We start from the raw sequence: 14493 nt of genomic DNA, 5'->3' as shown, positions 1-14493 counted from the left end.
TGATCTGTTCACTCTGATCTGCCCTTCGGGGCAGAAAGAGAGACACAGATTCCAGGTAAGGTACTCTCTGAGACCTGTAGTACCACATTCAGAGTGGGGCCTGCACCTGGCCTCTGACCTCTAGTCTTCAGTTCATGGCCAGAGAGTGCGTAGCAGGATGAGAATTTGGTCTCAAAATTCCATAAATAGACGGGATCCCAGGCATGCGATCCTGTCTCCGGGAATCTGTTTTCAGTCGACAGAGCCCTTTGACCTCTTTTTGGAAAGCAAATGCTAGAGAACAAACAGAAGAGGAATTCTTCTGGGAAAAAAAGGAAAGAAAAGCAATAACCCACACAAACTCAAATTAAATTTCTTTATACTGTTTAGAAGGAGCCAGATCAAGAACTTGATGAATTTTAAAACTGGCATAACCCTTCAACGTGTGCTGTTTAATACAGCCAAACGTAAACGAGCATATGAGGAAGCCAGGAACTCTCTAAGCCCAGTCTGGGCCAGCAGTTAACTTCCTGTGGGGCTGGACCAAAGTCACGACCTCTTTGAGCTTCAGTTTCCTCAGCTGTACAAGTGCAGTGGCATCTGTGAGTCAGACGCAGTGAGCGGCAGACGCGCTCTGCGCTGTAGGATGACATGCGAAGGTGGGTGTGTGGGAAAGGGCCCCTCACCTCTGCATCTCCACCCATGCCTCCACAAGCACCAAGCAATGAACTAGCTCCAAGCTTCAGTGCCAGGCATTGATGACCCCAAGAAAAGCCATAATCTCTCTCAGCCCAGGCAGTAGCTGGCCTGGTCCCAGATCCTTGTAGTCTGTAGTGTCAGGGAAGACCAGCCTTCTAGTACAATGTAAAAGTTCACAACCCAGGGTCCACCTTGCCTGGTATAAGTGGGGTCAACCTGAACCCTCCTGAACCCACCAGACCACAAAGGCAACCTCGAGTGAACCAGACTGCCTAGATCTGACAAGCCAGCCTGCAGTTCAGTTAGCCACATCCTTGAGTGTTCAATCCCCTTTCATTGCCAATACCCCACGCCCAACCCTGAGTTCTTAGGGCTTCAGGGAAATGGAAAGTCATTGCTCCTGTTGGAAAGGTCAAACTCTTGGACTTGGGTTTTTTCCAGTGCTCCTTCTGGCTCACTTTGTTTGACACTAGATTCCTTCCCTCTCCCTAGCCTCTGGCTGGGAAGTAGAAGGGGGAGAAAAATGAGTGAGTACTAAATGAGCTCTACAAACCTTGGGACCAAGGCATGCGAGACAAATTGCACTGTCAGCAGTCATTACCATGAACTCACGATGCTTCCATGAGTCACCCAGGGCTGTCAGTGACATCAAACTAGCGTTCTCTGTCACAGACTAGGGCAAGAGCTCAGCCGAGTGTTAACGGCAAGAATCTGTGACACACATCCCTCGCTACCTCCAGCAGCAAATGCACAGGCTACGTCGTGTCCCAGGATACATTACTGAGCTCCCTTCCTTTCTGGCTTAATACAAATCGTGCTCTGAACCAATTAAAGCCACTCCAGCACTTTGCTTCACTAGGTTGGCAAATGCCAGGCGTGAGGAAGAATGAAGCCTCGGGTATGGCATGGTCAAGTGATGCTGAGCAGGGGAGTATGCTTTTATTAATGATATTTTAGTGCTGTATTCTCAAACACATCAAACAAAATTTCTTTGGACTGGTAGTTACTGAGTGCCTCGGGGAAGGCTGCGGGCCTCCCACCTCCCAGATGGTCCAACCACAATAAACGTTTGGCCTGTCAGATGCACAACACTGACAAACTAATTGAAATATGCTACAACGAGCAAACCTCCAATAAATGTGAAATTACCGTTTCTTTACTCGAGAACCCTCGGAACCACCAGCATGCCTGGCTCGCCATGCTGACTGACCCCGTCCGCCGCCAAGCTGTACTTACGGGCAGCTTTCAAAGGACTTAAGGCCTTTTTTTCAGTGTGGTTACCCAAGTGGGGAAAGTTTAATTGCAAAAAATGTTTGGTTTCATTCCCTTTTAGAAAAAACATGCAAGTGGAAAGTCAAATCTTACTAAGTGCCAAGGAAAGCAATTAATGGGCAGTCGCAGAGAGAGGAGCCGCTTTTCTCCCTGGGGGCATCAGGCGGAAGGCTCTGGAAGCCTGGCCTCGGGGCCAGTAGACCATGTTCCCTCATGGAGAAAATAGGAAAGGCACCTCATTGAGCCCATGCCCTGCCACCCCAGAGGATCCCAAGGTCCCATGAGGCTGTGACTCCAATCACAGGAGGCCAGGGGTGGGAAAGAGGCACAGCCCATTGGGCAGACCTGGACGGGGAAATGCAGAAATAGACAAGGCGGTCCCTCACCAGGGGCACCGTTCACAGGCTCGGAGTCCTGGGGAGGAGGAGCGGCAGCACACGCAGAGGCACATTGGGGGAAGGTCCTCCTGTGAGAGCTGAGTAACTTCCAATGTCCTGAGGGACTGGAGGTATGGCGTGCTTGGGACCATGGCCCAAAATCAGGCTAGGCTTTTGGGTGAAGGCCTGTCCTTAGCTCTGGGTGGGCACTGGGCTGCTGCGACCCCCTGTATGTGAGCACGGGCCCCTTCCGCTCCTGTGGGAAGGAGAGCACTGTTCACCAGGATGTAGGCTCTTTGGCTCTTTCAGGAAGAAACTATCTGCAGTGGCCAGAGCTAGCACCTCCAATAACAAGCAAAGACAAACACTCCACCACTGCTGGGCCCTGGACTGACCTGGACCCCCGCCTCAGCCCCAGCACTGGCTGCCTTGACCTGAGGCGGAAATCAAATGATGTTCAAGAGGACGGGCCACATTACTGATGGATTCAAACTAAGCTACTTATGAAGATTTGCCTGCTCACAAGGTCATGTTTAAATTGGTACAGAGCGGAAACCCAAAAAAATGGTGGATTGCCTCGCAGCTGAGGATACAAGGTAATACAAGGTGTACTCTGCCTGTTTACTCCAGCTCTCCTACTGTAAACACCTTGTTTTTACATGTTTGTGCTTTCTGTTCATTTTTTGTTTGTTTGTTTAGTTGTCCCTTAGATAACCCTGCTGGCTCATCTGCTCCTCCAGCTGCAAACGGCCACACCCAGGTCCAATAAGATTCCTGGCTATCAGCTTCTGCTGACTTCAGAATCAACCTCCAGGTCTCCCTTGCTGTTTCCGTAAGGTTCTACCTGCCCCTGTCCTTGATCCCTCTGCTTTCCATTGATCTTAACATCTGATCTCCACGGGAGGGAGGGAGGACTGTGCAGAGGGAGAACATGCAGTCAGGAAGCTGACTTCAGCAGGGAGAGGATGTACAGTCACTCTGACATCCATGTTCTCCCTTCCTCAAGACAGTGGTTAGGTTTTGTTTTTGAGACCGAATCTTGATGTGTAACCTAAGCTGGCCAAGAACTCCCTATCCTTAAGCCTCTGCCTCCCAAATGTTGGGACTGCAAGTGTATGCTACCACACCTGGGGTTGACTCCTGCCTGCTGGTGAATTTCCAATTTGTCCTCTGCAAGGGCAACTATGGACATGAGTAGCTGAAGCCATGCCAGCCTGCTCCTCCTCACAGCATTCTTTTTGTCTTTGGCTACAAAGGCTTGGCAGAATGCTGCACGGTGTTTGCTGGGCCAGGCCTAAGGAAGTTACTGCACAGGAAAAAGGAGCAATGTAAGAACTGCTCCAGCCCAGTGAGTATCCAAAAGAGGACCATTATGGACCTCGGTCCCAGGCTAGCAGTGTGTCCTTGAGCACATCAGTCCTTTCTGCCAGGCTCAGCCTAACAGAGTGGTCCACTCAGTTCCACTGTTCCATGATGAGGGTTTGGAAAGAGAGGCATCACGCTTTGGAGTAATTCTCCCTGCTGTCCTAGGTTCGAAGTTCCACATACCCTGACAGTCATTGTGACTGATCCAAATTGTACCTACTCTTAAAATCCCACTAGTCCAGGAAGTCAACCCTGAACATCCTACCCAGAGAAGTGTCTGCCTCTGAATTCTGCTTCTGAGTGCATGCACATGTGCGCACACACACACACACACACACACACACACACACACATACACACTCTCCCTGGGTTAACTGAGGACTTGCCTCTAAGCACACTGCAATTTGGCATAAACATTAGGAGAAATGTTACTTTTGTATTCAATTCACTTATCTGTTTTCCAGAAACCTTTTGTGATTATTTATAAGGAATATGGCTAAGGCTGACAGGTGGCTCACACCTATAATCCTAGCTACACAAGGGGCTAGGCCAGCCCATGAAGAAAAATTTCTCAGACTCCCACTCAAAAGCATGGAGGGATGTCTCAAGTAGTAGAGCACTAGCCCCAGGTTCAAACTCCCCACCCCACTCCAAAAACATAGATAAGGCAGGCATGGTAGTTCACATCTGTTATCCCAATACTCCAAAGGTAGAGTCGAAGAACCATGAGTTCAAGGCCAGCCCTGACTACAAAGCTGTCTCCTGAAAACAAACAAGGCACTGGTAATACTAGTTATTCAGGAGACTGAAATCTGAGAATCACAGTCCAAAGCCTGCCCAGACAGGGAAGTCTTTGAGACTCTTATTTCCAATTGTTGGAGAAAAAGTGGAAGTAGAGCTGTAGTTCAAATGATAGAGCACTAGCCTTGAGCATAAAAGCTGGGGACAGAGCTAGAGCTCAAGCCCTGGAATTGGAACAACAACAACAAAAAGCAAACAAAATAAAATGTGATAGGTAGATTTACATGAGAAGATATATACACAGGGAGTCAAACAAAGTAGAAATAAGTATGCTGACCATGAAGGGGGAAATAGTTTTTACATGGGTGAATATCATATTGTACGCTGAGCACCCTAGAAGCCAAGGAAAAGAGAAAAATAGCAACTAGAAAGACAATATGTTATGGAGCAAGCTGGGCAGAAATAAGTACAAATCTACACAGACTCAGTTGACCTTGCTGTGTCTCAACTTTGGGAAAATAGGAGACTTGAAAGGCCCTCTGGGTGGTACATAGCAGGTAAATAATGTTTTTCTTTCCCACTTTCCTTTTCATTATCCAAGGAGAAAGAAACTAGTTCCCCAGGGAAGGCAAAGTTTGCCTGGCCCTAAATACTAAAGAAAATTATTATTTTTCTATATAAAATACTGCAAGACGCATTTAGCAGAGCGGGCAACACTTTGGATTGTGGTTTTAGAACAAACTAGATAAGGTTTGCTATGGCTCTATTTAATAATATCCCCAATATTCAGGAAAGCTACGAGACCCCCCTGGTTGCTTCAGTGTGTGGAGCAGGGATCTGTTGAGCAGGTTCCGGGTGGTTATCTGCACAAGGATTGATCAATCTGAACAAAGCTAAGAGCTGCCAGGCAGACACCAATGGCTGCCTCTGGACTGACGGCCTGGTGACCAACAGCAGGCTCCCTGATGGTGGCAAGAGGCTGCAGAGCCCATCTCTGGTCCTCCCATGCAAAAGTGCCCAGCCTCTTTACCCAAAACAGCAAGGCAGGGATCTTGAAGCAGCAGACGTTTCCTTAGTTAATCTCTACAGATAACTGCACATCCTCCATGACTGATTCTTATAGAAGACCACATTTAAAAGCTTTAGCCAGAAGGACTGGTTAAAAGAACATCTGCCTGGTGTTAAAATAGGAAGACAATGTGAGGACAGAATGTGTCCCTAGGGGCCGGATTTGGCCTAGTGGTAAAGTGCTTGCTGAGCATGCACAAAGACCTGGGTTCAATTCCTGGGTACCACATACATAGAAAAAAGCCAGAAGTGGTGCTGTGGCTCAAGTGGTAGAGCACTAGCCTTGAGAAAGTCCAAGGACAGCACTCAGACCCTGAGCTCAAACCCAGGACTGCCCCCCCCCCCAAAAAAAAAGAATGTGTCCCTACGGACTGGGTCCCAGAAAGGCTCTCAGACTCCTCTGGGCCCATCCTCTCACTAGCTATCAACATTCTGCAAGTGGATACTGTGGACCAGGCATTGGGAAGGGAGAAACAGGATGCACCAACTACCTGGGGGCTCCGGCTACTGGGCTGGTAACACTGGAAACAGCTGTCAATTTGGCCTGGCAAGTCAAATTAGAGGGATGCAGAGGCAGAGGAACTTTCCTTCCGGGAATGCCAGGAGAGACAGCCAAGCTGAGTCCGCATCAGGGACAAAGGCATAAGGCACACTGGGAAACTTGGAAGGAGCTGGAGCTTAAGAGTGTGAGGGATGGCACAATGGAGGCTGGTAGGGTGGACAGACTCCCAAGTCCCTTGATAAGCAGAGGAATTCTCTTCCAAATTCCATCAGGACCAAGCAAGACTAAGAAGAGCCATGACTTAGCGAAGGTCTCACAGCAAGCTAGATGGAAAACCAAGCATAGATTCCACCTAGCTGCCTAGACTCCTGCAGCCCAATCCTCTCCTCCATAGACCTCTCAAGCCCTGGCAGCTGGGGAAGGCCAGAAGAGAGAATCTACATGGGGAACTGGCCATCCTCAGAGCAGAGAATGTGCTGTCCTAGTCATTTGGCAAGTCACTCCCTAGAACAGCCCTTCCTAACTCATTGTGTTTTTCTGCAGTCGGGGAGGGCTGAGCATCCATCTATTCCAATCCCAGAACAATCTCTCCATCAGAGGAAAAGAACTGGATGGCTACAGCCCAGCAGCCAGATAAGCAAAGGTGGAGAGGAAAAACTCGGAGGGACTTGAGCTCCACACACACAGACTGTACACATCGAGAGAGGTGCCACCCCAGGGTAGGGAACCCCGATAAACTCAACTCCACCATCCTCAAGGGGAGATAAGCCTGGCACAAAAGTAACTATGAAACCAGGCAGACTATGATAAGAGCCACACAGAGAAAGCCCAGTAGATGTGGGGTTTCGCGAAGGTTCAGTTCAGATGGGGAGTATGTTTACTATCTTCTCCCCAGAGCGGGGCTTAGGTCCCAAATGGAGGCAAGGGACAAAGATGCTCAGAGGTCAGCAGGCCAGGAGTGGCTCGCACCTGTAATCCTAGCTACCCGGGAGGCTGAGATCTGAGTCAGCAAGGGGCAGGAAAGTCCAAGAGACTTAACCACTGAAGGGCTGGAGGTGGAGCTGCGGCACAAGGGGTAAGGGCACCATGTCTGAGCAGGAAAACCTCGGGGTGGAGCCCAGGCCTTGAATTCAAGCCCCAGCACTGGAACCAGGCAAAAACACGAAAACAAAACAAACAACAAACGAAAAGTTCAGAGGCGTCTCCTTTGAAGAGGCCAGATTCAGCAGGAGGGGCCCAGAGAGGTGGTGAGGCGGGCCATCCCAAGATCTCTAGGCAAGAAGAAAAGAGCCCCGCTGAGGCCAGGCCTGGGCGCTGGGGAGGCCCGCTGGTTCCCGGCGCTCGCGGGCGACGCGGCCCGTCGGTGGGGCGAGGGTTCCTCAAAGTTTCTGCCTCCTGAGCTGCCCGTCCGGCCTGCGGGGCCGCGGAGGGTGCGCGGCGGGCGCGCGAGGCGCGGGCGGCCCGCGGGCAGGCCGAGCCGGCCTCTCCCGGGCTCGGGATGGAGATGGCCACACCCCGTGCCTGGGCCCGGCGCCCACCCCGCAGGCCGGGCACGAGTCCGCTCGCCGCTGCCCGCCGGCCGGGCCCTGCCCGCCGGGACACGCTCGCCCCGCGCCGCGGCCGGCGGGGGTCGCGGACCCGCGTTGGGGGTGCCCGGGCCGGGGCCGCGCCGCCCGCCCGCCTCCCTGCCCCGCCACGCGCCGGCCCGCGACTCCCGCGCTGCGCTCCCGCCGCGGCCTCCCGGGCCCCCGCGGCGGCGGCGCGCGGCTCTCCGGCCTGGGGCCGGCACTGCGGGGTCCCGCGGGCCCGAGACCGCCCCCCGCCCCGCACTCACCGGCCCGGCGGCCGCGCTCGTCCTCTTCGGCCGCCTCACAACGCCTCCCCGGCAGCGCGGGCCCCGCCGCCCCGGCCCGGCCGCCCTCGCCCCGCGGCCCCGCGCGGCCGCGCCGCCAGCTGGCCCCGGGCGAGCGGCCGGGCGGCGGCGGGCATGCTCCGGGCCGTCGGCGGGCGGGCGGCGGCGCACGTGCTGGCGCCAGCGGCTGAGGCGGCGCCGCGGGCCGAGCCGGCTGGTCAGCTCCGCGCCGCCGCCGCTCCCGCGCCTCAGCGGCCGCTGCTGCCCGCACGCGCCGAGCCGCCGCGCATTCCCTCACTCGCGGCGGCGGGCGGCGCCTCCTCAGGCCGCGCGGGGGAGCGACTCGGGCCGCGGCGGACGCCGCCGCCGTCTCCGGAAGAGCGGCTCGGACGCGGCCCCGCGAGGCGGCCGGCTGCGGCCTGCGGGCGGAGGGCGCGAGGGGCGGCCGCGGCGGGAAGGGCTGCGGCGCACGCGGACGGCGGGGCGGGGCGGGGGGAGCGGAGCCGTGGACCCCGCCGCCCCGCGACGGCCCCGCTCCAGAAGTTCCCGTGGGCTGGGCGAGGGCGGGAAGGAGCCATTTGGAAGGCGCTCCCTCACCGTTCTCAACCACAGCCGACATCCGAGGCCCCGGGTTCAAAGCCGGCCCTACACCCACAGCGGCGCCGTGGCTCAGGGGCTGAAGAGCTCAGGCCCCACGACCACCAAATGCTCAAACAGGGAACTGACGATGAATAAATACACCAGCGCCAGCCAGCTCTTCGGCACACGTTTATTGAGAGCCTGCATGCGAGATGAAGACAACATGGTTTCTGCTGTCGAGCTTACATGGCATTGCTCCAATATTTGACCAGATCAGACACTGCGACGCTTGTCTTTTGTCAACACGAAGCCGCTCCTTCAGTGGTCTCAGCTACAGCAATCTTGTTATCTTTAAAACTGTAGGCAGTGATGATATGGCATGCATACATATAAATAAAGTCCAGCAAATGCAAATTTATGGCTTGATTCCTCTTCTATGAGGGCAAATTCGATGGGAAAAGGCTTAACAACACAGGCCTAAGAAAACTGGTGTAGCTGACTTAATCTTTTACCTTACGGTCACAGAGTGCTTGGCAGGGACAACACTATCAGCTTCATCAGACCTGGAAATCTCAAACTAGACATCATTCACATAGGACAGGTTAAGTATGATTTACCTTTGCAGCTCCTAAAGGACGCTAGGTATGCGTTTGTGGGAGAGGAGACCTTGGTGAAAATTGTATGAGAGGTGGAAAACTTAAGGTGAGAGAAATGTCATATTTTACAACACACATGGGTGCAGGGTTCAGAATTCAAATAGCACTAAGCAAAGCACCTGGCTTTGGTCCCTGGGGGTGGTTATCAATCTCAAAATCACAATCACTGCATAAATTTGGCAGCCAAGGGCAAGCACCTCCTCCAGATGCTCCTGTCTTCCAGCCACGGCCTTGAGAGAGGTCTATTCACAGAACATCCAAGGGAAAAGTTATTTTGATTAAACTGGCACCAAACTTTCAGCGAAGCAGCTTATACTTATATCAAAGGATTCACAGATTCCCAATTTTACTAAGATAAAAGTATTTCCTCAACTTACACTGGACAGGTTTAATCAAAATAAAAAAGTCACATTCCAGAGGTAGATACATTTAAGCTTTAAGGAAAGCCATGTTTTTACTGAACACCAAGGACTTCACATCACCTCCCTTAATGAGAGCTTTTTTACCTGCAGGTAAGCCATCAGGAGTGCCAGGGTGTGATCCAGTTCCTCCTGGCTGCCTCCCCTCCCCTGTGCCACAGTATGGTTTCCTGCGTCAGCTGGAGATGCCCACAGAAGCAACTCTTGCAAAGGAAGGGGCAGGCCCCATGCAGCACAGTTCACTCTGATCCACAGGTGGAAGACACAGTTATGCACAGCCTCAGGAAGAACACAGCTGACTTCTCCCGGGAACACACTTGCTCTTTAAAATTGCTACCTTTCTCATTTTGGGGCTGAGCTGCTTCTCAGTGTTCCTAAGAATTACCAAGGAGAAAAGCAGCTGGAAGAATTTCTCTTGGTACCCTTCTTCACACATGTGAAAAGAATTTAAAAAATAAGTGATAGGTCTAATCTATTACACACTTTAAGAGGCAAAACATGCTTTCTGAGAGGTACAGAAGACATTTGGGTGAAGCTTAATGCCTTTTTTTGGAATAAGCCTATTATAGGTTACTCAGAAGATAATTCCTTGGCAAGATAGAACAATCATCTCCTATTCTAAAATGGCAATTTCCTTGTTCTTAAAAATGTAGTCTTAGACTTCACGATGAAATGAAAGTAGGGAATGAGGAGATGTCCTAACCAGCAGATTAGTCGTTAATTTCACATACAAGGACATAATAGAAAGAAAATGAAACAAGTCTCTTCTTCATGAGGTCTAGATACAAGCTGTACAGGAGCTGAATTAAAATGAACTTTTTACTTTTTTTTTTTTTTTTTTTTTTGCCAGTCCTGGGCTTGAGCTCAGGGTCTGAGCACTGTCCTTGGATTTTTCTCAAGTCTAGAGCTCTATCACTTGAGCCTCAGCATCACTTCTGGCTTTTTTTGTATGTATGTGGTACCAAGGAATTGAACCAAGGTCTTTGTGCATGCTGGGCAAGCACTTTAACCACTAGGCCAAACTCCCTGCCCTGAACTTTTTACTTTTTATAACTAAAAGATTTTCTTTAAAAAAACATCTAACAATTCAAGAATAAAGGCACTTGACAAGTAATTCTGTTTAGTTTCAAGTCTTCAAGTGGGTACAGAAGGGGAGCACAGAAGCTCGACTCTTACCCCTAGGGCTCCTCTCTTGGTTGAGATCTCCACAAAAGAGAGCACCCCTGTTCCACCCCCTGGCCTGCAGAGCAGTGCACAAAAATCACCTGAGAGCTTGCTTGAAGGCATACACAAATGCTTCATAGAATAACTGGGTTGGTTTGGTTCATTTTAACTATATATTAAGTGCTATCTATATAAGGAAAAAAATCTCAAAAGCAAACCAAACTTGAAAACCTTAGCATTGTGAGTGGGAATTCATTTTGAGTTTGGAGGAGTCTGTTTATAAATATGTGCCAAGCTGGAACATGTGGGCACTGGATTCTGATTGGCCATCAAAAAGTGGGTGGCTAAGTAGCCTGGCCCTCCCTCCTCAACAGCCCCAACACAAACTTGCTTCAGTACTTGAGGCTCCTGCATCAGTGCAGCCCTGATTGGGGTGCTGCTCAGGCAGTGGGCTGGATATATTTCTCGTTCACTAACGAGCAGAGCAAATTATTCAGACCTGAAATCTAGTACCACTGCACCTATGAAGTATTTTTCTTTATGGCAGGGGTGGAGGAGGTGGGTCAGAGTTTGGAAGGTTAAAATGTTTACACTTTTTCTGGTAGTTGAAGCCACGCCCCTGAAAGCATGGCCTTTACAGTAGTGACACTATCCATACAACTGGTATCCAGGATGCAACAGTTACATTCAAAACAACTGGCAGAGAGCTACAGCTCTCCAGTAGCTTAACTAACACAAAATTACAGAAGAACAAGTATCCTTCATGTTTCTTTCCTTATAAACAAAGTTATAGGATAATAAGATGAATTATACTTGCAAAGTTTTCAAAACTTTCTAATAGTCTAATAGTTGTACAAGAATTGCATCCTCAAAAATTTCAGCTGGAGGGGGGGGTTGGCCTAGTGGTAGAGTGCTTGCCTAACATGCACAAAGACCCAGGTTCGATTCCTCAGTACCACATACATAGAAAAAGCCAGAAGTGGTGCTGTGGCTCTAGCCTTGAGCAAAAACCCAAGGACAGTGCTCACGCCCTGAGCTCAACCCAGTATTGAAAAAAAAAAAAAAATTCAGCCAGGTTCGGTGGCTCATGCCTGTAATCCGAGCTACTCAGGAGGCCGAGATCTGAGAATTGAGGTTCAAAGTCAGCCCGGGCACTAAAGAATGTGACTCTAATCTCCAATTAACCCCTAGAAAACAGGAAGTGGGGCTGTGGCTCCAGGGGGCAGGGTGGTAGCCTTGAGCTGAAGAGTTCAGGGATAGCACCAACGCCCAGAGTTCAAGCCCCATGACCCACAAAAAAAAAAAAAAAAAATCTACATAAGTCAGGTACCAATAGCGCATGCCTTTAATCCTAACTACTCAGGAGACAGAGACCTGATGATCATGGGTCACAGCCAGCACAGGCAGGGAAGTCCATATGACTCTGAATTCCAATAAGCTGCCAAAAATATCTAGAAGTGGAGCTGTGGCCCAAGTGGTAGAGCACTAAGCCATGAGCAAAAAAATCTCATGGACAGCATAAAGCCCGAGTTCAAGCTCAGCGTGCACACACACACACACACACCCCAAAAAACCCAATACATTCTCTATAACTGAAAGCTAAGATATGCTCTATTTTTAATATTTAACATGTATTCATCTACCACTATGGAAGCTGTTAGGCATTTACTTTTAAAAATGTATCTGGAATGCAGAACGATTGTATAAAATTGGTGGGCAAAGTTCATCACTAAAGATTAACACTATTTCTTTAGAAACAAGTTGCTTCCCCTGGGTACATTTCCTTATTCTTGTTATAAAATGAAGACATATACTATTTAAAAATAATGGTTTTTAAATAGTAAAATATACAAGAGATTCCTGAGCATAACAAAAATATCTTGAAAATATGTGGCTGTCTGAAGTATAAAATAGCAAGTGTAAGAATAGCATGATTGTAAAACTATTTGAAGTCTTATAAACCAGTACAAAATAGCTTGCCTTTTCTGAGTGCATAACTATACATATATTAGTGCAAATGAAAATGTCTCAAATTTAATGGCTACAAATCTCAAAGATTTGCAGACGTGCGCAAAACATGAAACTTCTTTAGCGTCATGCGAACCGAACCAAGTTCTTGATTGATCTTTTCCAAACGATCTTCCAGGGCTTCCTGAGTGGAAATGATGGGGAAAATGTAATGAGAATTCCACATCGAGGTCACCGGTGCTACACCCACCTAGCTCATTTTATCTTTGAAGAAAAGAATAAGGATAAGCCTTTAAATTACAGATGTTGACTTTGCTTTTCATGCAATACTTTTCATTATTTCTTTTCTTTCCCCTCTCCCTCCTTCTACCCCAGCTTCTGTCTCCGGTGTTACTTGACTGAGTTCATGGCCTCTCTCATGTTAAAAAGTACTCCACTATTGGGGCCACATTCTCAGTTCTACTATTTGTTTTAAACAGAACAATATATATGTCAATTTCACAATCCTTTGAAATCACTGTTGCACTTCAAAATATATTTGGTGTATTCAATATTTGAAAATTCTAGCCAGCGATGGTGGTTTATACCTATAATCAGAGCTATTCAAGAGGCAGAAATAGGGCCAGGAGTTTGGCCTAGTGGTTAAAGTGCTTGCCTAGCATGCATGAAGACCCGGGTTCAATTCCTCGGTACCACATACATAGATAAAAGCCAGAAGTGGTGCTGAGGCTCAAGTGGTAGAGCTCTATCCTTGAGAAAGTCCAAGGACAGTGTTCAGGTCCTAAGCTCAAGCCCAGGACTGGCAAAAAAAAAAAAAGAGGCAGAAATTAGGAGGGTCAAGGCTGGAAGCCTTGGTCAAAAAGTCACCAAGTTCCTCTCTCAACAGCAAAAAAAGCTGGGCATTGCATTCACATCCATAATTCCAGCTAAAGAAAGCAGGAGGCTCTCTCTAGTCTGAGCCTATCTGAAAAATAAGTGAAGAAAAAAAAGGGTTGGACAGTTCAAGTGGTAGAGTGCCTGCCTATTAAGTGTGAGATTCTGAGTTCAAGTTCCAGTACTGCCAAATATAGATGGAAATTACAGAAATAGCAATATAAAAATGGAAGGGAAGCCAGGCCTTGGTGGCTCACAACTGTAATCCTAGCTACTCAGGAGGTTGAGATCTGAGAAAGTCTGTGAAATTCTTACCTCCAATTAACCACCAGGAAACAAGAAAAGTGGAACTTTGGCTCAAAGTGGTAGAATACTAACTACCCTTGAGCACAAAGGGTTGGGGCAGCATCTAGTTCCTGAGCTCAAGCCCCATGATGTCAAATAAATAGATAAAGGTTAACTGAGAACAGTAAAAGAAAAGCCTAGGAAGCAATTTACACATTTTACTAGAAGAAAGACACGGCAGATCAACTTGTATCCCACTAACATGTGTATCTCACAACTTTCTTCAGACAAAAGAAGGGAAAAAACAGGCGGTGGAGGGACAGGTGCCAGGGACTCATACCTATAATCCCAGCTAGTCAGGAGGCTGAGATACTGGGACTATCGTTCAAACCCAGCTAGGACAAGAAACTGTGAGACTTTCATCTTCAATTAACCACGAAAAAGCTGGAAGTGGAGCTGTGGCTCAAGTGGTAGACTGCTAGCCTTGAGCAAAAACGCTCAGGGTCAGCATGTAGGCCCATTTGAAAACCCATGCCTTGGGAAGGAACAAAACTGGAGAGGCGTGGTGGCTGACGCCTCTAATTCTAACTACTCAGGAGGCTGAGACCTGAGAATCAAGGTTCAAAGCCAGCCCGGGCAGGGAAGTCTCTGAGTCTCTTATCTCCAATTATTCACAAGAAAACCAGAAGTGGCA

At 49.2% G+C, this 14493-nt stretch overlaps 2 protein-coding genes across 16 annotated transcripts in view; both read right to left on the bottom strand.

The window, feature by feature from the left end:
* The window catches only part of Pitpnm2 (phosphatidylinositol transfer protein membrane associated 2), a 108367-nt gene extending 100459 nt beyond the window's left edge, over window positions 1–7908 (bottom strand). For all 6 annotated transcript variants that reach the window (XM_090319922.1, XM_090319927.1, XM_090319925.1 and 3 more), the window contains exon 1: window positions 7838–7908. The gene's annotated coding sequence lies outside the window, so the exon portion shown is untranslated. The remainder of the gene's footprint in view (window positions 1–7837) is intronic.
* A 4358-nt stretch (window positions 7909–12266) lies between these two features.
* Window positions 12267–14493, bottom strand: part of Mphosph9 (M-phase phosphoprotein 9) — a 38529-nt gene continuing 36302 nt past the window's right edge. For all 10 annotated transcript variants that reach the window (XM_090319913.1, XM_090319909.1, XM_090319911.1 and 7 more), the window contains one exon: window positions 12267–12825. In XM_090319913.1, coding sequence (XP_090176039.1) covers window positions 12671–12825 — 155 coding nt within the window. In that variant the 3' untranslated portion in view covers window positions 12267–12670. The remainder of the gene's footprint in view (window positions 12826–14493) is intronic.

The sequence above is a fragment of the Megascapheus bottae genome, chromosome 28 (assembly GCF_031878675.1).
Source record: "Megascapheus bottae isolate mThoBot1 chromosome 28, mThoBot2.hap1, whole genome shotgun sequence".
In the NCBI taxonomy this organism is placed as follows: Eukaryota; Metazoa; Chordata; class Mammalia; order Rodentia; family Geomyidae; genus Megascapheus; species Megascapheus bottae.
The sequence above is the reverse complement of the archived record's forward strand: the minus strand, read 5'-3'. Positions and strand labels throughout refer to the sequence as shown.